Source organism: Saccopteryx leptura, chromosome 3 (assembly GCF_036850995.1).
Source record: "Saccopteryx leptura isolate mSacLep1 chromosome 3, mSacLep1_pri_phased_curated, whole genome shotgun sequence".
In the NCBI taxonomy this organism is placed as follows: Eukaryota; Metazoa; Chordata; class Mammalia; order Chiroptera; family Emballonuridae; genus Saccopteryx; species Saccopteryx leptura.
The window spans coordinates 104,741,830-104,767,794 of NC_089505.1; the positions used below are offsets into that span (position 1 = coordinate 104,741,830).

The 25,965-nt window shown below is 43.0% G+C and overlaps 1 protein-coding gene across 1 annotated transcript in view; it reads left to right on the forward strand.

Moving 5' to 3' along the window:
• The first annotated feature begins 2,082 nt into the window (after window positions 1-2,082).
• Window positions 2,083-25,965, forward strand: part of YTHDF2 (YTH N6-methyladenosine RNA binding protein F2) — a 40,006-nt gene continuing 16,123 nt past the window's right edge. The window contains exons 1-4 of the mRNA XM_066375621.1: window positions 2,083-2,983; window positions 3,490-3,514; window positions 4,098-4,177; window positions 7,479-9,065. Of these exons, the coding sequence (XP_066231718.1) occupies window positions 2,957-2,983; window positions 3,490-3,514; window positions 4,098-4,177; window positions 7,479-9,065 (1,719 nt within the window). The 5' untranslated portion in view covers window positions 2,083-2,956. The remainder of the gene's footprint in view (window positions 2,984-3,489; window positions 3,515-4,097; window positions 4,178-7,478; window positions 9,066-25,965) is intronic.

Genomic DNA, 25,965 nt, shown 5'->3' on the forward strand with positions numbered 1-25,965 from the left:
AAAATAGATTTTATGGGGGGGGGCAGCAATGAAAAGTAGTTGCTTCACTCTAGCTGTTCACTGGTTGCTTGTTGTATGTGCCTTGACCAGGCAAGCCCAGGGTTTGGAACCAGTGACCTCAGCGTTCCAGGTTGATGCTCTGTTCACAACACCACAGGTCAGGGTGCTTACAGTTTATACATAAATCTGGGTCAGAGGTTAACTTGCTGAGTATCTTTAAAAAGGGTTATGGCGGCCCTGGCTGGTTGGCTCAGCAGTAGAGCATCGACCCAGCGTGTGGATGTCCCAGGTTTGATTCCTGGTCAGGGCACACAGAAGCGCCCATCTGCTTCTCCACCCTTTCCCTCCTGCAGCAAAGGCTCCATTGGAGCAAAGTTGGCCCGGTGCTGAGGACGGCTCCATGGCCTCCACCTCAGGCGCTAGAATGGCTCCAGCCATAACAGAGCAACGTCCCAGATAGGCAGAGCGTTGCCCCCTGGTGGGCATGCTTGGTTGATCCCGGTCAGGCACATGTGGGAGTCTATTTGACTGCCTCCCTGCTTCTAATTTGGGAAAAATACACACATACACAAAAGGGTTATGGCCCTGGCTGGATAGCTCAGTTGGTTAGAGCATTGTCATGATATGTCAAGGTTGTGGGTTTGATCACCAGTCAGGGCACATACAAATCAACTAATGAATGCATAAATAAGTGGAACAATCAATCCATGTTTCTCTCTTCTCAAAATCAATAAATAAAACATTAAAACATGGTTAGTAGGTTTCTTTTATTCCCTCGGTGGGATCTATTCTGTGACTTGACATTTTACTGTCCCTTCCAGAAGTCCATCACAGTTGGTGCCTGACCTTACTAAGTTTAACCGTAAGTACGATTATGAGAAGAAAAAAATTGAGCACTTAGAACATAACTGTGATACAAAACCCAATGTGTTGTGTTATTTTACTACTGAGTCCACCAAAGGCTCCTGTATCCAGGGAGGGGATGGTATCAGGTTGACACTTAACAGTGCATTATTTATCTGTTTACTACTATTTGCAATACCAAAAGCTATTAGGAGATGAGCTGTACTAGGATCAAATAACCCAGCATGAGTTGGGTTTGCCTCTGATTAAAAATGCTTTTGCCCATCCTTTGATTACCTCTGGATTCTGGTTCCCGAATGCAGGATTTCTCTTGCGGGGTTGAGGGACACTATTATATTCTTCTTTTTGAAAAAAATTTAAAAAAAATTTATTTATTCATTTTTAGAGAGGGAGAGAGAGAGAGACAGAGAGAGAGAAGGGGGGAGGAGCAGGAAGCATCACCTCCCATATGTGCCTTGACCAGGGTTTCGAACCGGTGACCTCAGCATTTCCAGGTCGATGCTTTATCTACTGCACCACCACAGATCAGGCCATGTTTTATTCTTCTTTATGTCAGATACACCAGTTTAACAGCTTTGTGACCCAGGACACATTACTTAACTTCTCTGTTTCTCCAACTGTAAAACGGAGAGACCAACAGCTATTTTGATGATGTTGAAAGCCTTTAAGGCTTTGAAAGCGCTTAATAAAACCTAACACTGAGCAGGTATTCAAGTAGCACTAATTTCCTTTCTTTCTCAGATAAGGATATTTCCTTTTGAAGTCCCTACACTTATAGATTCTCTGGACTCGTTAAAAGTACATGAAAAATTTTGTGTAGATGTGTCAGGTGTGTCTTCCTTGGAAATAAAGGCTACAGTTTAATATAGTGGTAGTCAACCTGGTCCCTACCGCCCACTAGTGGGCGTTCCAGCTTTCATGGTGGGCGGTAGAGGAGCAACCAAAGTATAAATAAAAAGATAGATTTAACTATAGTAAGTTGTTTTATAAAGATTTATTCTGCCAAACTTAGCAAAAATCAGACATAAAGTACTTGGTAAGTAATTATTATTATATGCTTTAACTTGCTGTAAATTTGCTTTATAAATTTTATAAAGTAAAGTTACTTTCCTACTTTATAAATCACCATTACTGTGGAACCGGTGGGCAGTTAGAAAATGTTACTGCTAACAGAGATACAAAAGTGGGCGGTAGGTATAAAAAGGTTGACTACCCCTGGTTTAATAGATTATCACAGCGGCCAGTGACTAACCTAAAAAATGGTCGTTTCTCCTCCCTGCAATACCAATGGATGACTTTCGCAGAGGACCACATTTTTGTGGATGTTTTTGTTCTCTGAGCACTTTTTTTTTGCAGTCTGCTTACAGGAGGATAACCAGGCCTCAGGTGAGGGGCTGTCTTTCTGAGGCAGGGCCCCCATGAATTTTCTCTGAGGGGCTCTGAGACCCTCTTTGGATTCCCTCCCAGATGGGGGTGGTGTGCCATTCTGCAGCTGGGAAGCAGGTTTATTTTAAGGTCTCTCAGATTTCGGAAGTCATTCCTCACTGAAAGCCGGGTTTCCGAGGGTTTCCTCTAGGTAAAGTTACTCTCCCCAGGTGTTAGTTGAAAATCTTGTGGTACGACCCCGCCGTCCCCACCCTCCTAGGCCCCAACCCTGAGGCGGTGGGGGCGGGGAGACCGCGCGCGCCGCTTCCGCTCCTCCAGCCCACCAGAGGGCGCTGCGGCCCCGCCTCGTCCTTTTCGAGTTGCTTCGCGCCCGGCCCCTTCCGCGTGGGTGAGTGAATGTGAGAGTCAGCGTCGCGCCGCGCTCGCGGTCCGCCTCCGCCGCTCGGCGCCCTTAATTCGGCTGCAAGGGGCGGGCGCGCGCGTAGGGGCATAGAGACGGGCGTTGAGCTCCCTGGCTAGAGCGTCGCCGAGTCAGAGCCGAAGCCTGAGCCGCGCGCTGTGTCTCCGCTGCGTCCGCCGAGCCCCCCGAGTGTCAGGGACAAAAGCCGCCGCCGCGCCGCCTGCTCCCGCCGCCGGGGCTCATCCGCTGCCGCCGACGGTGTGAGGAGAACCAGCCGCCCTCGCCCCTCGTGAGGATCCGAGAGCAATGTCGGCCAGCAGCCTCTTGGAGCAGGTACAGGCCCAGCCCGCATGCCTCGGCCATTGTGTGAGGCGAGAGAGAGCCCGACTAGGCCCGGTCCGCCGCCCCCGGTCGGCCAGAGCCGAGGCGGCGCCTTTCGCGGGCCGGGTTTCGGGCCTCTCAGGCCGGCCGCGCCCTGCGCCTCACCCTCAGCCTGCTCTTCCCGCTTCTCCCCGGTCCTCGGTGCCCAACGCCCGCTCCGTAATTCCTCCTCGGCGGGCCTCGTTTTTCTTCCCCGTTTCCTTCCTCTTCCTTGAAGCCCCGGTCCCGCTGCGCTGCTGCGGCGCGTCCCGGTTTTTTTGTCCGCGGGCCCCGCCGGCCTGGCGTTACTCCGCACCTCCCGTTTCCAGCCTGCCCCCTCTCACCGCCCCTGCTGACGCCTCCCCTCCCCGCAGGCCTGCTCCTTTATTCCCTCCTCGGGCCCGGCGTTAATTTGTCTTCTCTTTTTCATTTCTTCCTCGGACAAACTTGCTGCTTGGCGACATTTCCTTCGCCCGCAGAGACCAAAAGGTCAAGGAAACAAAGGTGAGCCCGGCCCCGCCGGTGGCCCCGGGCGGGAGGGGGGCGCCGAGAGTTGGGGGCGGGGTCTCGGGGAGGCGCCCCGGGCCGAGCAGCCTTCGGAAGCCCCTGGGCTCGCAGGTGCCTCACTCGTTAGTATTTGACCCTTTCGGCGCGCTCCTGCAGCTGGGGAGCGGCTTTTTCGCGAACAAGGAGTAATTCATGAAGGGTGGGGGTGGATTCGGTTTTGAAATGTCTCAGGTCCTTAGTTTCCTGTAGGTCTTAGAAGGCCTTTGTTTTTCATCCTCGTGGATCACACTCTGGAAGTACTCACATGTGACCGGGGTGGGGGTGGGGGAAGCGGGAGGGCATTGAAATCTAGAGGAGCCAATAAAATGACCTTTTTAGATCAACTTGCTCTGGGTGGAAGGAGACATTTTTACTGACCGGTACTGCTGAGCATTCACTCTCATTTTTATCCTTTTGAAATTCAAACTTAATTGTTCTGTTTAGTAAGGTTTATCTCTGGTTAGTATAGATCTGATGAATTTGGGAGGGAGAGTGTATGATTTAAGACACTCCTAATTTGAATTTTTTTTTTTAAATTTAGTACAAAACGGATCTGTTCATCAAAAGGATGGATTAAATGATGATGATTTTGAACCTTACTTGAGTCCGCAGGCAAGGCCCGTGAGTAGTTAACCATTTACATGCCTGATCAAAGGGTGTATGCTATTCTTCCTCTTCCCTATCAATACGTCTCATTTTCGGGGGCAGGGGGTGACTTTCTTACTGTTAGTCAATGTGTTATCAAAAGTTGTTACAAATGTTATAGACTGTTAAGATTTCCATCTCTCTTGTCAGCAAACATTGTACTCTGAGACTTGTTCTGATGACCTTTTACAGTGTACTAACAGTAACACCTGTTTGACTAATTCTTCCTCCCTACCAAGAATATTCAGTGTTTCCTGTGTTAAATGTTCTGAATTTTCACCCCCAGACCCTTTTTCTTTTCTGAAAATTGGATTTATATGTGATGGGAAGAACGAATAAATTACCTGAACTTTATTCAGGGCTGCTGAACTGGGTACTTTTCCTCTCCTCTCGGTTACTAGTTAGCGGTGTCTTAGATACAGAACTATTTTGGAGTTAGGTATTTGTTTTTTGAGTTGAGCTGTAACTAGAGACCAACTTTGTATATATCTGAATTCTCACATAAGAAGGATGCTGCAGGATTTACAAAATGGAGTTAAAAGAAGATAAAATATTGCTTAACACAAGATGAAGAAGTGATTGAGGGTTTTGCAAATTAATCTTCTAATGTGAATATTAGTGGTGTACAGGTACATGACCTGTGTAGGTAAAAACTTATTTAATGTGGCAGTTCTTTTGTGTAAATACTTTCTGCCGCAAAGTTGTAGTAAATATAATTCCCAAACTGGTAAACCAAAAGGAAAATTGTCAATAACTCATCCAAAATATCCTAAAAGAAGAGGAAAGTTATGGAACATTGATATAAATTCTGAACGGGTGCAGCATGATATATGGTAATAGTCTAGACATATGAGTGTATGTCCATTTTTGGACCTAAATCTTATATAAAACTTCTAGATTCCTTATGTAAGTTTTTTTGCATTGAATATATAGAAACCACTTAAGCAAAGTGATCGGAAAAATGTTTTTGCAGAAGACAACCAGTTAATCAGGAAAAGTAGGGAAGGAAATAGAGGAATGAACTATTAATAGGTTCCTGCTATTGAAGTAGTTTGCTTACATAATCATTATAACAGGGAGAGTGGGAGCATTTGGAAATATAATTCTAGGTAGTCTTGTGAAACATTGTGTAATTCAGATTTTTGAGCTCGGGCATGTGGGAACCTGCTAGTTCAGGTGTAGGCATTCAGCTATATAATGGCATAACATGTGATGATATTAAGTGCATTTGTTTTTTTCTTTCTCAAGTAAGCTAAAACTTAAATGTCTATTTTTAAAATATTGGGGGAAAGTAGAAATCTTAGTTGAATAGACAATCTGAGAATCTTTGTCTATTGTAGTTCACCTTGAAGAATAATTCATCTCTTTTTTTAATCAATTTTCATCACCTTATGTTGGAGTAATTCTTCAGGCTTAATCCAGTCATTATAGACTGAATTTTTTATACATAACGGGTTTGGGTTTGTTAAAGTTAATACCACTATCTTAGAGAGATAGCGCTTTTTTTTTTTTTTGAAGTGAGAAGAGGGGAGATAGACTCCTGCACTCGCCCTGACCAGGATTCACCTGGCAACCCTTGTCAGGGGCTGATGCTAGAATTAATTGAGCTATCCTCACTTGAACCAATCCAGCCACTGACTGTGAGAAGGGAAGAAAGAGAGAAGTGGGGGAGAGGGAGGGGTGGACAAGCAGATGGTTACTTCTGTGTGCCCTGACAGGGAATTGAACCTGGGACGTCCACATGCCTGGCTGACACTCTACCACTGAGCCAACCAGCCAGGGTGAGAGAGATCCTTAATTTTAAGAGAAGTCTCTGTGTGTGAAGACAGTTTTTTTTTTTAAAGGAAAATTTTAAACTGGCAGAGAAAAAGCACCACCATTTTAATCAAAACCACATTAGTAGAAACATTTAATCTTTAAGAGATACATTTTAGTGTCTAGGGAGAAGTACTCTTAACTTTAATAATACAGACTTTTAAGGCCTAAGATATAGTGGTGGTTATCCAAGTCTCTTAAGACTAAAATTCCCTATTTTGACTAGTTAATGGAGTCTTATTTATTAGAGCTATTTTGAAGTTAGGGTAAAGTTCTCTTGAGTTGAGCTATATGTACATCTGTAGAGACCAATTTTATGTATCCAGCTTCTTATTTAAGGGACTGTTTTGTGAGCTATTGGATTTTTTTTTTTTAAAAAGTGAAAGTACTTTCAGCACAAACTCAAACAGTGATGGAGGTTTTTGCAGTGTAATCTGCCTTCTGATGTGAAGACTGTTGCATGTAAGTTTACATTTCTGGTTATTCTTCAGGATGATTCCTTTTTTAAAGATAATGGACTGATGTCTAATGGACTAATTTTATTCCTGATTTTAATGTGCATTTTATTTAGTTTACAGTCAGTTTTATAGGAGAAGCAGAATAGGTAGCAACATTTTTTTTTTTAGTTTTAAATCCTCTGGAAGCTACTGTACATTTCCTTTCCAGGTTATAATTAAATAGTGACATCTGTTGATGTTCCCAGATGGTTTGCCAAGAGGCTATGACTGTAAACTAGATGTAGTGAACCGTGCTTTTTTAATGTAATCAGATTCATTTGATATATACCAAAATCCTGTCTTTAAATTTTGTATTTTTTTGTGCCTTGAAAATAAATTAATGCACCAGTATTTTAACATAGAATACAGTGCAGGAGTTATGAACATATATAAAATAACAAATGTGACTATTAAAGAGTTAAGTTTTCTTGACACACAGACACTCTTGCTCTTTAAATATAGTTGTAAAACCTTGCCTTTTGATTCATGGCTTAAGGAATGGCTGCACAGATTTTTGGGATAGAACTTTTAATTTCTAGTTCTCTTTGTTTTATTGTTTTACTTATTATAGTATGGTCTTAATAGGAAACTCTTGAACACTCCTTTGTTCTACCAAAATTTTCTCATCCAAAGATACTGGTTTAATAAAAGCATCTCAACACTTAAAGAGCAAGGCTTAACTGTGGTTGAGATTCTGGATTTTCTCTTTTCTGAATTATGGTGCTAAAGTTAAGGCCGATATTCACTGTGGAAGTTCAGCTTTAAATGCTTAAGCATTTCAATTATTGAACTAAAATTTCTTAAAATAAAACAGAAGCAAGTTTATGGGACAAGACCATCTGGAAAGGTCACTCTCCTTTTTTATGGTAAAGGATGGAACACTTGAATTCTGTGAATAATTGGGAAGGTTTCTGATTGTTTTATTTATTGTGTTTAGTTTTGATTTGCTTTTTTTTCTTCCACAGAATAATGCATATACTGCCATGTCAGATTCCTACTTACCCAGTTACTACAGTCCCTCCATTGGCTTCTCTTATTCTTTGGGTGAAGCTGCTTGGTCTACTGGGGGTGACACAGCCATGCCCTATCTAACTTCTTATGGACAACTGAGCAACGGAGAGCCTCACTTCCTACCAGATGCAATGTTTGGACAACCAGGAGCCCTTGGTAGCACTCCATTTCTTGGTCAGCATGGTTTTAATTTCTTTCCCAGTGGTATTGACTTCTCAGCTTGGGGAAATAACAGTTCTCAGGGACAGTCTACTCAGAGCTCTGGATATAGTAGCAATTATGCTTATGCGCCTAGCTCCTTAGGTGGAGCCATGATTGATGGACAGTCAGCTTTTGCCAGTGAGACCCTCAATAAAGCTCCTGGCATGAATACTATAGACCAGGGGATGGCAGCACTGAAGTTGGGTAGCACAGAAGTTGCAAGTAATGTTCCAAAAGTTGTAGGCTCTGCTGTTGGTAGTGGGTCCATTACTAGTAACATCGTGGCTTCTAATAGTTTGCCTCCAGCTACCATTGCTCCTCCAAAGCCAGCATCTTGGGCTGATATTGCTAGCAAGCCTGCTAAACAGCAACCTAAGTTGAAGACCAAGAATGGCATTGCAGGGTCAAGTCTTCCACCACCCCCAATAAAGCATAACATGGATATTGGAACTTGGGATAACAAGGGTCCTGTGGCAAAAGCCCCATCACAGGCTTTGGTTCAGAATATAGGTCAGCAGCCAACCCAGGGGTCTCCCCAGCCTGTAGGTCAGCAGGCTAACAGTAGCCCACCAGTGGCTCAGGCATCAGTAGGGCAGCAAACACAGACATTGCCCCCACCTCCACCACAGCCTGCCCAGCTCTCAGTCCAGCAACAGGCAGCTCAGCCAACCCGTTGGGTAGCACCTCGGAACCGTGGCAGTGGGTTTGGTCATAATGGGGTGGATGGTAATGGAGTAGGACAGTCTCAGGCTGGATCTGGATCTACTCCTTCAGAACCTCACCCAGTGTTGGAGAAGCTACGGTCCATTAATAACTATAACCCCAAGGATTTTGACTGGAATCTGAAACATGGCCGGGTTTTCATCATTAAGAGCTACTCTGAGGACGATATCCACCGTTCCATTAAGTATAATATCTGGTGCAGCACAGAGCACGGTAACAAGAGACTGGATGCTGCCTATCGCTCCATGAACGGGAAAGGCCCTGTTTACTTACTTTTCAGTGTCAACGGCAGTGGACACTTCTGTGGTGTTGCAGAAATGAAATCTGCTGTGGACTACAACACTTGTGCAGGTGTGTGGTCCCAGGACAAATGGAAGGGTCGCTTTGATGTCAGGTGGATTTTTGTGAAGGACGTTCCCAACAGCCAGCTGCGACACATTCGCCTAGAGAACAACGAGAATAAACCAGTGACCAACTCCAGGGACACTCAGGAAGTGCCTCTGGAAAAGGCTAAGCAGGTGTTGAAAATTATAGCCAGCTACAAGCACACCACTTCCATTTTTGATGACTTCTCACACTATGAGAAACGCCAAGAGGAAGAAGAAAGTGTTAAAAAGGTAACCAGCTTACCATTCTTAAGACTTAGGGAAGGGAGAGAAGAATAAGAGAGAACAGGAGAGGTATTATACTGAATAATAAAAGCTCTGTAAATAACACAGGTATCACGTAACAGTTCAGTGCTTTATGGGAGTATAATTGTTCTTAACTATTTGAACCTTGTGAGGGAATGTGGGAACATTAAAGGACAGAAATATAGGCTTAAAGGAAAACAATGTAGAGAAAATTTACATGATGCAGAAAGAGGTGCAGAGTGAGTCTGAAAGAAATGCAAAGGGGATGTTTGAAGTAGTAAAACCATGGATGTTGAGGGGAATACGGGAGGGGGGGTGCATTCCGGGCAACACTAGAATCTATGTAAACACAAATTTAAAAAATTAACAAACCATGGAAACTAAAGTAGGAAAAGATTGAGGCTGTAATAAGGCAAAGAAAAAGATAAAAGTTCTGTCAGAATTAACTTTTGGCCTCACAAGGGTACTGTGGTTTTTTCCAAGAGTTTGTGTGTCACCAAGCCCTGACCTCATCTTTCAGCCTGCCTTTTGACAACTGGCAATATTAAGAGGATGTTTTTAAGAACGAACTTTCTTGCTCCTACCCTTAGTGTTTGCTTGCTTTTTTCAAAACCTTTTTCCCATTGGAAAAGTTAGATGTTTATTATATAAAATTGAGGAAACAGGTCCCAGAAAAGGTTGACTTCTTGCTCTTAACATTTTTTGTATTCCTGAAGAGTCACTTTCTCTTGTTTCCTTTTTAACAAGTGGGAATCTTGGGCAGCGTGATGGACATAGGTCCATACTAAAGAGTTGAATTTATATATTTGAAAGAGTTGATAATGCTTGGTCCTTGTGTATTGAGTGAATGTAGACTTTAGGACCATAAGGGAACGATAAAATACTGGTTAGGGCAGATCATATATTATTCAGGACTTAGTCACATTTAAATGTAGGAAGTAGGTAGAAGGATTATGGGCAGGGAGGAAAATTTTTAAAGAGATCTGTAAAGGAGAGAATCCTGAGTGGTTAGCTTCAAATGTAAAATAAAACTGAGGAATGAGGGGAGGTAGAAGAGGGTATAGGTGGGATAAATGGTGATGGAAGGAGACTTGACTTGGGGTGGTGAACACAATACAGTATACAGATGATATATTATATAATTTTACACCTGAAACGTAAGTTTATTAACCAGCATCACCCCAGTAAATTCGTTATAAAATAAAAAAATAATCTAACAAGCTTATGTAAATATATTTTCCTTAAATTTGTTAAGAAATTATAGAGAACTTATATATTTGATCAAGGATCTGAGGTACTGTATTTGTTTTTCTATAAAAACTTTCTCCTTTGAGCAGTGTGGGAGGCATGCCCTTTGGTTTATTCTTCATCTCTATAACACTAGGATCAGAGGTTCATAGTTCAACTAAAGTAGGATGGTTGCCATTTCATATTCTAGTGTGTACAGGTAAATAAATGGAGATACACTTGTCAGTAATGCTAAAAGCATTGGAGATATGGAGCCATATAACCGAAAAGTTGGCTGTCAGAAACTTCCTCCTTACTCTGGCTGCGTAGGCAGTTGGTTAGAGTACCATCATACAAGCCAAGGTTATAGGTTCCATTCCCTGTCAGAGCACATAAAGAAGCAGCCAATGAATATATTGATGGATGAGTGGAACAACAGATAGATGTTTCTCTCGTTCTTTTTCTCTTTTCCCTCTCCCCCTCCCTCACTCCCTTCCCTCTCTCTTCTCCCCCTTCTCTCCTTTCTTGTCCCTGTCCCCTCCCCTCCCCATCTCCCCCTTCCTTTCTCCTTTCTCCCCCTGTCCCCAGTCCCCCACTTCCCCTTTCTCTTCCTCTCTCCCTCTCTCCCAAATCAATAAATTAAAAAAATTCCTAAAAAGAAAAAAAGAAACTCTCCTTTTTAGTTTAGTTCTTTAAACTCACTCCTTCCCCAATTTAACATCTTAACTTAAAATCTTCCATAATCTTGTAAAAAAGGATAGTTTACTGGTTATTTTTTGCCAGACATCTGAAAGGTCTAAAGATGTCTTCACAGGCTCCTAGAAGTACAAGAAAGGAGGACATGAACTTTTAGGCACGATGTAGTAGCATGGCAGATTTTGGCGTCCAGGTGCTTCGTTTAACCGCTTGAAACATACCTAATATCTATCTCATATTATCAATCTGCTTCCTTTTGTCTGCTAAGTTCTGTCATACCTCTTGCGATTAAAAGCAGGAAGGCAGAGACAGGAATGTTTTAGGACTGCACACTGGTAAATGAGAAGATAAACTATGTAATTTTTTTTTCTTTTTGTATTTTTTGAAGTTGGAAACGGGGAGGCAGTCAGACAGACTCCTGCATGTGCCCGACCGGGATCCACCTGGCATGCCCACCAGGGGGCAATGCTCTGCCTATCTGGGGCATTGCTCTGTTGCAACCAGAGCCATTCTAGCGCCTGAGGCAGAGGCCACAGAGCCATCCTCAGCACCCCGGCCAACTTTGCTCCAATAGAGCCTTGGCTGCGGGAGGGGAAGAGAGAGACAGAGAGGAAGGAGGGGGGGGGTGGAAAAACAAATGGGTGCTTCTCCTATGTGCCCTGGCCGGGAATCGAACCTGGGTCCCCCGCACGCCATGCCGACGCTCTACCACTGAGCCAACCGACCAGGGCCTAAACTATGTATTTTTTAAGATTTTTTTTATTGATTTTACAGAGGGCGGGGAGTGAGAAGTATCAACTCAGTTTTTTAACTTTAATTGTTCATTGCTTCCTTGTTCTAAGTGCCTCAGCATTCCAGGTCAATTCACTGCACCATCATAGGTCAGGCTAAGATAAACTAGTATGTGTTAAAATCATGGAGAAACTTGGGTTTCAAAACGAAGTAGCGAATTTGAAGATGGTCAATTTATGTAAACTTATAATCAAATATGTATTGTATTTGTATTACATTCACTTGAGTGGTTTAGTTCATGATAATTGAACTTCATAAGTAGGTGTAAGATTTATATTTTGGAATTGACCAGTCTTGGAATGTTTTGATAAAGTGAGTGTAATAATACTTAGGGTTTTTTCTTTTTTCTTTTTTTTTTGTGATAGAGACAGAGTCAGAGAGAGGGACAGATAGGGACAAACAGACAGGATGGGAGAGAGATTAGAAACATCAATTCTTCGTTGCTGTTCCTTAGTTGTTCATTGACTGCTTTCTCATATGAGCCTTGACCGGGGGGCTACAGCAGACCGAGTGACCCCTAGCTCGAACCAGCAACCTTGGGCTCAAGCTGGTGAGCCCTGCTCAAACCCGATGAGCCTGCGCTTAAGCTGGCGACCTTGGGGTCTCGAACCTGGGTCCTCCACGTCCTAGCCTGATGCTCTATCCACTGCGCCACCGCCTGGTCAGGCAGGGTTTTTGTTAACTATAGAATCTTCTTAAAACCATTTCATAAAGATATTTGAGTATTTTCATTGTTTTCAGGTGTCAGATAACTTTTTAGTTTATCTTCTGTAAGAAGAGCTTGCTGGGTTTTACTTCTAGACCTAGTTACTTACCTTTTCAGTCAGTATTACCTTACTCTGCTACCCACTGTTATTCTTAATATCCTTACATAAGTGACTAAACTGTTCTTTCAGTCTTTATTAGGCTTCTGAAACAAAACAGATTTCGTGAAAATGGAACTGACTGATAGCTCATTGAGGCAGTAGATCTCCTTAGGTTTTGTGTTTATATGTGTGCTTTTGTATTATTTACAACAGTGGCTGTAAATAATGGTACTTAGTACATAGGGAAATATTTAAATTTTATCCTGATAATGATGTCACAGCTGTTCCAAAGTTTTGAGATTGGGCATGTTATCTTGGGCAGAACACATCAAAACAGAATAAGTAATTTTTTCCTTGCATTATTACTGACTTGTTCTGTCACATGGTATAATTCAGTTTCATAGAACATTCAAGCATTGGTGCTATCTGGCCTGAAATTTCTCACACTCTGGATATGTAGTCTACTTTGTTGTATATTTCAGATAAAATTTATAACCTGCATTGGCTTAGAACCTTTCCCTAATTGTTAAATAGTCTCCTGTGACATTATTTAAATTTTTTAAAAATTTTACTTTTTATTGACTTTTGAGAGAGAAGAAGGGGTTGGGAGAGAGATACCACTCTGTTTCTGTATGTGCCCTGACCGGGGATTGAATCAGCAGCTTCTGTGCAGTGGGATGATGTTTTAACTGGTTGAGCTATCTGGCCAGACCTCCTGTAACATTAAAAATTATTAATTTTTTTTGAAAATTAATTTTTAGGCCCTGGCTGGTTGGTTCAGTGATAGAGCAGCGGTCCCTGTGTGTGGATGTCCCTGGTTTGATTCCCGGTCAGGGCACACAGGAGAAGCGACCATCTGCTTCTCCACACCTCCCCCTCCTTCCTCCTTCTCTCTCTTTCTCTCTTTTCCTGCCGCCCTGGTGCTGAGGATAGTTCTGTGGAGCCTCTGCCCCAGGTGCTAAAAATAGCTTGGTTTGCTAGCATGGCCCCAGATGGGGGTTGCCAGGTGAATCCTGGTTGGAGTGCAAGTGGGAATCTATCTATCTTCCTTCCTCTCACTCAGAAAAGAAAAAGAAAATTAATTTTTAGAGAGAGACACACGCATCGACTTATTCCTCCACTCATTTATGCATTTATTGGTTGAGTCTTGTATGTGAGGATTGATCCTTTAACCTTGGCATGTTGGGATGATGCCTCTAACCAACTGAGCCTACCCAGCCAGGGCCAGTAACATTTTTTTTTCTTTTGAGAAAGAGACACACACACAGGAAGGGAGAGAGATGAGAAGATCAACTCATAGTTATGTCACCATAGTTGTTTTTTGATTGCTTCTCTTATGTGCCTTGACTAGGGGTGGCAAGGGTGTTCAAGCCAAGCCAGTGTGATCCTGCGCTCAAGCCAGCTACCCTGGTGTGCAGGCTGGCAGGCCTGTGCTCAAGCTGGATGAGCCTGGGCTCAGGCAGGAAACCTTGGGGTTTCTAACCTGTGACATCAGCATCCCAGGTCAGTCGATGTTCTATCCATTGGACTAGCGCCTGAAGCAGAGGCTATGTAGCCATCTTCAGTGCCCAGGCCAGCTTTGCTCCCATGGAGCCTTGGCTGCAGGAGGGGAAGAGAAAGAGAGAAGGAGAGGGGAAGGGGTGGAGAAGCAGATGGACGCTTCTGTGTACCCTGGCTGGGAATCGAACCCGGACTTCCACACGCCAGGCTGACGCTCTACCACTGAGCCAACTGGCCAGGAGGGCCTGTGACATCATTTTTGATGGCTTCATAGTATTCTATCATAGATATAATTTATCAATTCCTAATTGCTGAATATTTCATCGTGTGTGTGTGTGTGTGTGTGTGTGTGTGTGAGAGAGAGAGAGAGAGAGAGAGAGAGAGAGACAGACAGACAGACAGACAGGGAGAGGGAAAGATAGGGATAGGCAGACAGAAAGGAGAGAGATGAGAAGCATCACTTCTTCATTGCAGCTCCTTAGTTGTTCATTGATTGCTTTCTCATATGTGTCTTGAATGGAGGGCAGGGTGGGGGTGACTACAGCAGAGCAAGTGACCCCTTGCTCAAGCCAGCAACCACGGGGTCATGTCTATGATCCCACATTCAAGCCAGTGACCCCGCACTCAATCTGGCAACCTTGGGGATTCAAACCTGGGTCCTCTGCGTCCCAGTCTGACACTCTGTCCACTGTGTCACTGCCTGGTGAGGCTGTCAGCTTTTTTATTTTATTTTTTTAAAGATTTTAATTCAGTTTAGAGAGGAGAGAGAGAGAGAGAAGGGAGACAGAAGGGGGGAGGAGCAGGAAGCATCAACTCTCACATGTGCCTTGACCAGGCAAGCCCAGGGTTTCAAATTGGTGACCTCAGCGTTCCAGGTTGACGCTTTATCTACTGCATTACCACTGGCCAGGCCCAGGCTGTCAGCTTTTTAGTAATTTTTCTCCAGCAAAATACCACAGCAGTAAACATTCTTATTTTTTTTTTCTTTTTGTGACAGAAACAGGGACAGATAGAGACAGACAGGAAGGAGAGAGATGAGAAGCATCAGTTCTTTGTTGTAGCACCTTAGTTCTTGATTGCTTTCTCATATGTGCCTTGATGTGGGGGGCAGGCCGGGGGTGGCTATAGCACACCGAATGACCCCTTGCTCAAGCCAGCGACCCCAGCTCAAGCTGGCGATCCTTGATCAAACCAGATGAGCCTGCGCTCAAGCTGGCAAGCTCTGGGGCCTCGAACCTGGGTCCTCTGCATCCCAGTCCGACGCTCTATCCACTGCACCACCACCTGGTCAGGCGGTAGTTATTTATTTATTTATTTATTTTTAAATGTCTTTTATTTATTATGTATATTGGTTTGTTTTTGTTTTACAGAGAGAGTCAGAGAGAGGGATAGACAGGGACAGACAGGAATGGAGAGAGATGAGAGCATCAATCATCAGTTTTTTATTGCGACACCTTAGTTGTTCATTGATTGCTTTCTCATCTGTGCCTTGACCGTGGGCCTTCAGCAGACCGAGTAACCCCTTGCTCAAGCCAGCGACCTTGGGTCCAAGCTGGTGAGCTTTGCTCAAACCAGATGAGCCTGCGCTCAAGCTGGCAACCTCCGGGTCTCGAACCTGGGTCGTTTGCATCCCAGTCTGACGCTCTATCCACTACGCCACCACCTGGTCAGGCTATTTCTTAATATATTTAAATACTGTGTAAATATTAATGAAAAAGTTGTTATCCTAGAACCGTGGTGGCGAACCTTTTTATAAAAAACCGCCACTTTTGCAGGTCAAAAGCCAGTTTGAAACCCTGGACTTGCCTGGTCAAGGCACGTGTGGGAGTTGATGCTTCCTGCTCCTCCCCCCTTCTGTCTCCCCCCTCTCTCTCTCTCTCTCTCTCTCTCTCTCTCTCTCTCTCTTTCTCGCTCTCTCTCTCTCTCTCTAAACTGAATTAAAATCTTTAAAAAAATAAAACCGCAGCGGGAGGGACCAGCATGACCTGCAAAAGTGGACGGTTTTTATAAAAAGTTTTGCAGTCATGGTCCTAAAATATACTCAAGATATATTTATTTTTTAGTTTTTATTTATTTTTAAAGAGGAAGGGGGAAGAGAGATTGAGAGACATTGATTTGTTGTTCCACTGATTTATGTATTCATTGGTTGCTCCTTGTATGTGCCCTGACTGGGGATCAAACCTGCAACCTTGGTGTATTGAGAGGATGCTGTAACCAACTGACCTACCTGGCTAGGGTAGAAACTTTTTCTTTTTTTAAGTGACTGCTGAGAGCAGTTTGAAAGGGACTTTATTTAGTGATTTTTAGAGAGAGAGGAGAGAGAGAAAGAAGGGTTGGGGAGAAGTGGGAGGCATCAACTTTTTTAGTAGTTGCTTCTTGTGTATGCCTTAACCAGGCAAACCCAGGATTTTTTACTGGCGACCTCAGCATTCCAGGTCAAATGCTTTACCACTGCGCCACCACATGTCAGGCAAGGCTTCTTAAAGAAATATAGGCATGATTATTAAAGAGAAATGTTTCCTTTTTTAAAAAAAAATTCAGTTTTTCTGTAGTATTAGCACAAGTAATGTTTTTATTTTTCTTTCATAAGGAAGTCTTTTTTTTCTTATGCCCATTATTTTTCTTCTAACCCTTTAATTAGGGCATTTTGCTCCTTGTTGAGAAACATTTGAAGTTAGCACCATGGCTCCATTTTTAACTTTAGAAAAAATTTAAAAATAGCCATGGTTTAGTGATACCAAAGTCAGAGAGGAAGAAAACATTATTTTAGCCAATTATATTGTTTTCTTATTAAATCCTTAGGAAATAAATAAATGTGGGTATTGTTTCTTTCCATTTAGTATTTTCCTATTCCACTGCTATTTTAAATTGCCTCTTCACAATTAGTGGATATCTTGTTTAAATTGAGATGACAAACCTGAACTTTTTGTAAAATTCTGAGGCTGTCTATGTCTACTTCTGTCTTGCCGATAAATTTGACTCATGTCTGCAAAAATGGTTGAGGAAATTCTATTTGTATTACTCATCACTTTCCTTGCTTTGTGACTGATAAAATGCCTTTTTGTAGCCTCTTTAAAGGGGGTCAAGAAGTTAGATGACACTGACTTCGCATCTTCTTGAACCATGTTCTTTGTATCCAACTTTCAACAAATGTTTTTGTTAATTACTCGTTTAGAATAGATAAACAAGGCACCATCTTTGCCTTAGGACCAGGTAGTGTTAAGAGGACAACAGAATAAATAAAATATGGAATGAGAACTGTAATAGAGGAATGAAAAATATTTTGGCTTTCTGGAAAAGAGTGATAAATTTGGAGAAATTAAGAAAGGCATCGTGGAGAAAATAACATTTGAACCATGTGAAATAGAATGAGTAATCACTGAAATGATAGCACAGTGCTTGGCATGTAGTAAGTGCTTGGCACATAGGGCACATAAAAGTTTAGCTGTCTCATCTAATATGTAATTCTCATATTTCAGATGAGGAAGCAGGCTCAATGTTATTTATGTAAGGTCTCATAGCTTATAAGTGGTTGAGTTGGTTATTTCAGTGTTAAGTCCAGTGATGTACGGGAACTCGTCAATTGTGGGCCAGTTGTTTAGCTTTTAAGAATTTTAGTACTTGCCTTGTGGTGGCATAGTGGATAGAGTGCCAACCTGGAACACTGAGGTCACTGGTTCGAAACCCTGAGCTTGCCTGGTCAAGGCGCATATGACAAGCAACCAAGGAACAGCTGGAGTGAAGCAACTACTTCTTGTTCTCCCCTTCTACTCTCTATAAAGTCAATAAATCTTAAAAAAATTTTTTAGCAAGCTGGTTGTTAAACATGGTCATTATAAAACAACTTATATAAATTTAAAAATAAATACATGTATTGCCTGACCAGGCGGTGGCGCAGAGGATAGAGCGTTGGACTGGGATGCGGAGGACCCAGGTTTGAGACCCTGAGGTCGCCACCTTGAGCATGGGCTCATCTGGTTTGAGCAAAGCTCACCAGCTTGGTCCCAAGGTCGCTGGCTTGAGGAAGGGGTTACTCAGTTTGCTGAAGGCTCCACAGTCAAGGCACATGTGAGAAAGCAATCAATGAACAACTAAGGTGTTGCAACACGCAATGAAAAACTAATGATTGATGCTTCTCATCTCTCTCCGTTCCTGTCTGTCGCTGACTCTCTCTCTGTTAAAAAAATACATGTGTATATTAAAACATATTACATTGAATTACATGATAATTATTTGTAATGTAAGTTACAATTAAACTACTTAAACTGCCAATATTGTTACCATAATAAATATTCAAATTCCTGACTCTTTTTTTTTTTTTTTTTTAACTGAGATGAAGGGACAGATGGATAGACAGGAAAGGAAAGAGATGAGAAGCATCAACTCATTGTTGTGGCACTTTAATTGTCCATTGATTGCTTTCTCATACATGTCTTGATTGGGGGGGGGGGCTCCAGCTGGACCTGTGATCCTTGCTCAAGCCAACTACCTTGGGCTTTAAGCCAGTGACCATGAGGTCATGTCTATGATCTCATGCTCACGCTGGTGACCTTGGGGTTTTGAACCTGGGTCCTCAGTGTCTTAGGCCAACACTGTTCACTGCACTACTGCCTGGTCAGGCCAAATTCGTTACTCTTGAGGTAACATTTATTGTATCTTATATAAAATTGCTGTTACACATGTCTTCTCAACCCCACATTCAGTGATACCACATTGGTATTTGAAATCAGCCTTATTATTTACACCATGGAAATTGGAAAACACTATATATACAAATCACAACTTTTTTTTTTTAAATTGAGAGCAGGGGAGGCAGAGAGACTGACAGACTCCTACATATGTCCTGACTGGGATCCACCTGGCAAACTCATTACCGGGCAATGTTCTGCCCATCTGGGACCTGTTGCTCCTTTGGTTGGGAACCGAGCTATTTTTAGCACCTGAGGTGAAGGCCACGGGAACCATCCTCAGCACCAAGGGCCAACTCGCTTGAACCAATTGAGCCATGGCCGCAGGAGAGGGTAGAAATGAGAGTGAGAGAGGGGTGGGGGGAGGTGTGGAAAATCAGATGATTGCTTCTCCTTTGTGCCCTGATAAGAAATTGAATGCAGGACATCCACACGTGAGGCCCACATTTTACCACTGAGCCAACAGGCCAGGGCCTTTTTAAAAAAATTTTTTTGAGGGAGAGGAAGAGAGACATATTGGACGGGAGAGAAGGTGGGAAGCATTAACTCATAGTTGTGGGACTTTAGTTGTTTCTAATATGTGCCTTGACCTGGGGGTTCAAGCTGAGCCAGGGACCTCTTGCTCAAGCCAGCAACGTTGGGCTCAAGCCAGTGACCATACAATCATTTTGATGATCCACACTCAAGCTGGCAAGCCTGTGCTTAAGCCAGCAACCTCAGGGTTTCAAACCTGGCACCTTGGCAATCCCAGATCAATGCTTTATCTGCTGTGCCACCATCAGTCAGGCTTAAAATTTTAAGGAAATTTAAACTTAGCCAGCTTAGCAAAGTTGTTGTTCAAGTCATTTATGAACCAGTGAAGTTCTGACATGTCTTTTTTTCACCTTTGTCTAAATAAATAAATAAATGTATGTATGTATGTATGTATGTATGTATGTATGTATGTGTTGGAACTACACCTGAAGTGCCACAGAGTCTTTCTAGCCCCAAAGCCCATGGACCACTGAGTGATATATATGGAGTTTTCCAGATAGAAAAGCGAGAAGGGCATTCTAGGAAGAGGAAACAGCATGTCAAAAATATAGTCTTTTGAATGCTTAGGTTATGTTTTCAGAATAATAAGTTTAATGTGGAAAAGAATGGTAAGTGATAAAGCTGAACCAGGTTGGTTGGGTCTAGTGTATAAAGACCTTTGCACTTTATCCTGTATTTTCATTGTAGTTGGATTGTAGAGGGAGGGTAGTTAATGTGCAGCGGCAGTTTGGAGGATAGGAAGGATGAAGCACTGTTGTTTATGAGAGAGAGAAACTTCAATTTGTTGTTCCCACTTATTTATGTATTTATCAGTTGATTCTTGTATGTGTTCTGACCAGGGATTGAACCCGCAACGTTGGCATATCTGGGTGACGCTCTAACCAACTGAGCTACCTGGCCAGGGCTGAAATACTTATTGAACATTGACTTTGTTAGGTACTTGAATAGTCTTTAGTCCTCACAACAATCCTGGAGGCAGAATCCCATGTTTACATACAGGGAGATGGAAACTCATGAGGGTTAGCAATTTACCTAAACTCATTAAATGAAGAGTAAATGGCTCAAAGATCAAAAGAGAAGCTTCTGTAATAGTCTGAGAGAAAAAGACAATGAGAGCTTAAACCAAGACAGTGGAAATGGGGAAGTGGATCTGTGGATTTGAAGAGTGTGATGGACATGTTTTCCATATCTTACTTTTTTTTTTTTTTTTGTATTTTTCTGAAGTTGGAAACAGGGAGGCAGTCAGACAGACTCCCGCATGCACCCGACCGGGATCCACCCAGCACACCCACCAGGGGGAGATACTCTGCCCATCTGGGGCATCGCTCTGTTGCAACCAGAGCCATTCTAGCGCCTGAGGCAGAGGCCACAGAGCCATCCTCAGCACCGGGGCCAACTTTGCTCCAATGGAGCCTTGGCTGCGGGAGAGGAAGAGAGAGACAGAGAGGAAAGAGAGAGGGAGGGGTGGGGAAGCAGATGGGCGCCTCTCCTGTGTGCCCTGGCCGGGAATTGAACCCGGGACTCCACACCAGGCTGACGCTCTACCACTAAGCCAACCAGCAAGGGCCTTCATATCTTACTTTTAAGAGATTTTATTTATTGGTGTTTTTAGACAGGGTAGAGAAAGAGAATTGTGAGGGGAGCATCAACTCATAGTTGCTTCTTGCTTTCTTTTTTTATTAAGTGAGAGGTGTGGAGGCAGAGACAGGCTCCCACATATGCCCCATAGGGATCCACTTGGCAAGCCTCTACCAGGTGATACTCTGCTGCCCATACTCTGGCTGGCTGTAGCTCCGTTGCTTGGCAACCAAACTATATATTTTAGTGCCTGAGGCTGAGGCCATGGAGCCACCCTCAGCACCAGGGGCCAACTTGGCTCAAACCATTCGAGCCATGACTGAGGGGAGGGGAGAGAGGGAGATAGGGGAGGGTTAGAGATGCAGATAGTTGCTTTTCCTGTGGGCCCTGACTGGGAATTGAACCTGGGACTTCCACACTCTGGGCCAATGCTCTACCACTGAGCCAACTGGCCAGGACCAGTAGTTGCTTCTTATATGTGCCTTGACTGGGCAACCACAGGGTTTTGAACTGATTACCTCAACATTCCAGGTAAGTGCTTTATCTATTGTGCCACCATAGGCCAGGCAGAGTTTGATTATTGAAGGATATTGTACATTGTCTAGCACACAGCTGTCTTGAATACTTTGCATATGTAAATTTTTATTTACTTCTCATATTATTGTAGGGTAGGTGCAACTATCCCAATTTTACAGATAAAGACAATGAAGCACAGAGCAAAGTAAGTAACTTTGAAAAGTCACACAAGCTAAGAAAGTAGAACTGATGTTCTACTTCTGCAGTGTGGTTCTAGAGGCAACATGCAGTGAGAGAAGGCAGCCACATAAAGAGCTCCTAGAAATAAAAAAATTTAAAGGAGTGTTCAAGTGGGAGCAAGTGAAAGAGATTGAGATGGAGAAGAAGGAAAAGGTTATATCTTGAATGGAATTTCAAGCAGTGGGATGGTATAATCAGTTTATTCAGGGACTGCGGAGAGGTAGATGATGATGACTGCAAATGTCAGTGGCTATTTGTTTAATAAAAGTAATATCAGAGTGCTTTGCTGTTAGCTGTTTGAAGGTTTTAGTCTCCACACATCAGTTAACAGACTGCATTTGTTGTTTCTATTGTTCTGTTTACCAGCTCACAAAGTCTTTCAGGCTATCTGTTCCAATCCTTAAAGAGATTTAGTGAAGTGAGAGCAGCTTTTATTTAGTTAGTGTGGGCTATTTTGGTAAATTTAAACCATATAAAAATGGCAGTTTCTGTTTTTAATATGGTTAAAGATTGGTTTTTCCTCAGCAGAATAGATATTTTAGCAATGCTAGAATCATTCAGTATCTACTCTGAATAGTTTACATTAAGAATTATTCAGGTGTGAGCCATTCAGCTTATATGCCAGAAATAAAGATTAGTCCTCTAACATAGTGGTTTTCAACCTTTTACACTTAGGGACTGGTGAAAATAGAATTATTTCGGGGACTGCTAAAGCAGAAATCACCCTGATAATAAGAGAAGTAGACTAAGATCGTTGGGTCTATAGTCTTCATACCATATTAGGGTGGTTAACTTTTTAAAATTTTTTAATTAAAAGTTTTTTGGTTTTTGTTTTTGACAGAGTCTCAGAAAGAGGGATAGGGGCAGACAGACAGGAAGGGAGATAGATGAGACGCATCAATTCTTTGTTGTGGCACCTTAGTTGTTCATTGATTGCTTTTTCATATGAGCCTTGACGGGGGACTACAGCAGACCGAGTGACCCCTTGCTCAAGCTGGTGAGCCTTGCTTAAATGAGATGAGCCTGTGCTCAACCTGGCGACCTCGGGGTTTCGAACCTGGGTCCTCTACATCCTAGTCCTACACTCTGTCTACTGTACCACTGCCTGCTTGGTTAGGCTAAAAGTTTTTTTAAAAAATTGATTTTAGAGAGAAAGAGAAAGTGAGTGGGGGAACAGGAAGCATCAATTCATAGTAGTTGCTTGTCTTATGTGCCTTGATAAGGGTTTCACTCTGGTGACCCCAGTGTTCCAAGTCGATGCTTTATCTGCTGCGCCACCACAGGCCAGGCAGGGTGGTTACTTTTTCATGGACTGGCACAATATTTCTGGTGGATTGGTCTGCAGATCTGTGGTTGAAAAACACTGGTCTAACAATTTTCAAACATTAGCAGTGGAATACCCCGTTCCCCAACCCAGCCCCCAAACAAAACTTTACTCAAATGGTTGACTTTATATGTGTAGCCTCCTTACCCCTGGAAAATCCCCCAAGCATCCCTTTATGAAACATAATGTGTAACTCATTGGATGACATGAATTTTTTAAAAATAGAGGAATGGTGGGTAGAAGTTGGGGTGGGAGATCTGCTTTGAAATTGAAGAAATGTAAGGATTCTGCAGCTTTAGCATCTCATGTAAGTATGTTAGTTTGCTTACTCTGGAGGGGGAGAGGATTAGGAAGACACATATGTCATAGGAGGTAGGGAGGCTATAGCATTGGCTTTTTTTGTTGTTGTTGACAGAGGGACAGATAGGAACAGACAGACAGGAAGGGAGAGAGATGAGAAGCATAAATTCTTTGTTGTGGCGCCTTAGTTTATTGATTGTGTTCTCATATGTGCCTTGACCCGGGGGCTACAACAGACCGAGTGACCCCTTGTTCCAGCTGGCAACCTCAGGGTTTTGAACCTGGGTCCTCTGTGTCCCAGTCTGATGCTCTGTCCACGGCACCACTGCCTGGTTAGGCTAGCATTAGCTTTGCCCTAGTTTAAAGGAAAAATATGATAAGGGACTCTTTTTCTTTTCCTCCTTAAATGAGAAGCAGGAAGGCAGAGAGACAGACTCCTGCATGCTCCTGACTGGGATCCACTTGGCAAGCCCACCAGGGGGTGATACTCTGCCCATCTGGGGCTATTGCTCCGTTGCAACTGGAGCCATTCCAGCACCTGAGGTGAGGCCATGGAGCCATCCTCAGCTCCTAGACCAACGTACTCCAGTACAGCCTTGGCTGCAGGAGAGGAAGAGAGAGAGAGAATAGAGAGGGAAGAGTGAAGAAGCAGATGGTTGCTTCTGTGTGCCCTGACCAGAAATTGAACCCAGGACATCCACATGCTGGGCTGACACTATACCACTGAGCCAACCAGCCAGGGCAATAAGGAACTCTTACCTGTAGCTGCTCAAGAGTTGAACATAGAGGAGAAAAGACTGTTTTCTGAATTACGACAAAAATGATCTCTTTTACTGTTGAATCTTACAAGTTTTTAAATGAGCAAGAAGAAAGGCTCTTGAGTGTGTTGGGGAGCTCAGATTATCCCTTCTGTCTTTCTACTCCACCTCCCCTGGACCAAATTCTTCTCTACTCACAAAAACTAGGGGATATTTCAAAATGAATATGAAGTGATAAAATATCCCCTAATTTTTTTGAGCAGTATAGTTATAACAAGTAGCTCAGTAAATTGTGCCTTAATGGGTTTTGTCCCTTGCTGAATAAATAATTCCTCATTGAATTGGTTTAACTCCAGTTAACCATAGGGAGAAGATACCGAGTTATGAGATGAACAGTATAGGAGTGTGTATTAAAGTGCCAATTTTACAGTATGAGACCCAAATGCAGAGGAAAAGAATAGAAAGACCAGTTAGGATGGAATCAAGACATTTTTTTTCTGACCCTCTCCCCATTCCAGAGTCATAGTTGCGTCACTTTAGTTGTTCATTGATTGCTTCTCATGTGCCTTGACTGTGGGGCTCCAGCTAAGTCAGTGACCCCCTCCTCAAGCCAGCAACCATGGGATCACGTCAACAAGCATGTGCTCAAGCCATCAACCTTGGGATTTTGAACCTGGGACCTCAGCGTCCCAGTTTTACGCGCTCTGCACTGTACCACCAGTTGTCAAGGTCAAGACATTTTAATGGGAGACTGGGTTTGAGTTTGGTCTGGAAAGATGGATAGGAAAAGATAGTGGAAAGCTGAGGGAAGAAAAAGGCTAACCCTTAAGTGAAGTGTGAACTAATATTAGATATGAAGGAGAAAGGGGAGAGGAAGGCAGTTGCAGTTGCTTTTCTTTTTAACTCATCTGTACTTACTGTTACCATTGTATCTGGTGGTACATGAGGTAATTAGTACTATTACATATATCAGAGTTAAACATTTGGCTGTATCACTTGTGTAAACATGAAGCCCATTTAGGAAAGACAGACTTATATAAGCTTTGATTTCATGTAAACTGCATATTTTCTGTTTCCAAATTTTGTCTTTGTATTTATTTATTTATTTATTTGTTTATTTTTTTATGAAGTATGGATAAGCAAAAGCTTTATTTAGTACAGCGCTTCCCACCCCATGAGGTTCTCTGGTCCGGGGGACAGGGTCCAGAGAAGTCGCATGGAGGAAACCGTGTGGGGAAAATTAAAAGGGTCTATAGGATGGAGGTGAGTTGATATGACGTGGCAAAATCTCACTGGCTGGTGGACAGTCGCTCTTTTCCCAAGGACTCCTGGGAAGTTTCTTTTGGCGTGCATGGGTGTGGGCGGTTCCAGCCGAAGTTCCCAGGTCTGGTTCCTCATATGACCCTTCCCCATTGTCCACCAACCTTACATTCCGATTTGTGTTAAATAGGGGCGCTGCTATTCGTCTGGCTACTTCCTGCCGATTAGGGGCGTCGTGGGGAGGGGAGATCGGAAGGTGGTGGTTTTGAGGGATATGTATTTATTTTTCATTATAAAATATAACCAAATTATAAAAAGTGTAGAAAATGAAAGAAAAATAACCCATAATTTCTTGACTCATTTTGGCATTTTGCTTTCTCTTTTCCTACACAAGTGGTTTCTATATATAGTTATTCAGGGGTCCCAAACTTTTTACACAGAGGGCCAGTTCACTGTCCCTCAGACCGTTGGAGGCCACCACATTCAGTGCTCCCCTCACTGACCACCAATGAAAGAGGTGGCCCTTCTGGAAGTGCGGTGGGGGGCCGGATAAATGGCCTCAGGGGGCTGCATGCGGCCTGGTAGTTTATTTTGCTTTTTCCACTTATTCAGGTATATACCCACATATTTAGTCAGTCTTTGGACATCTGTATATTAAGAATTTTT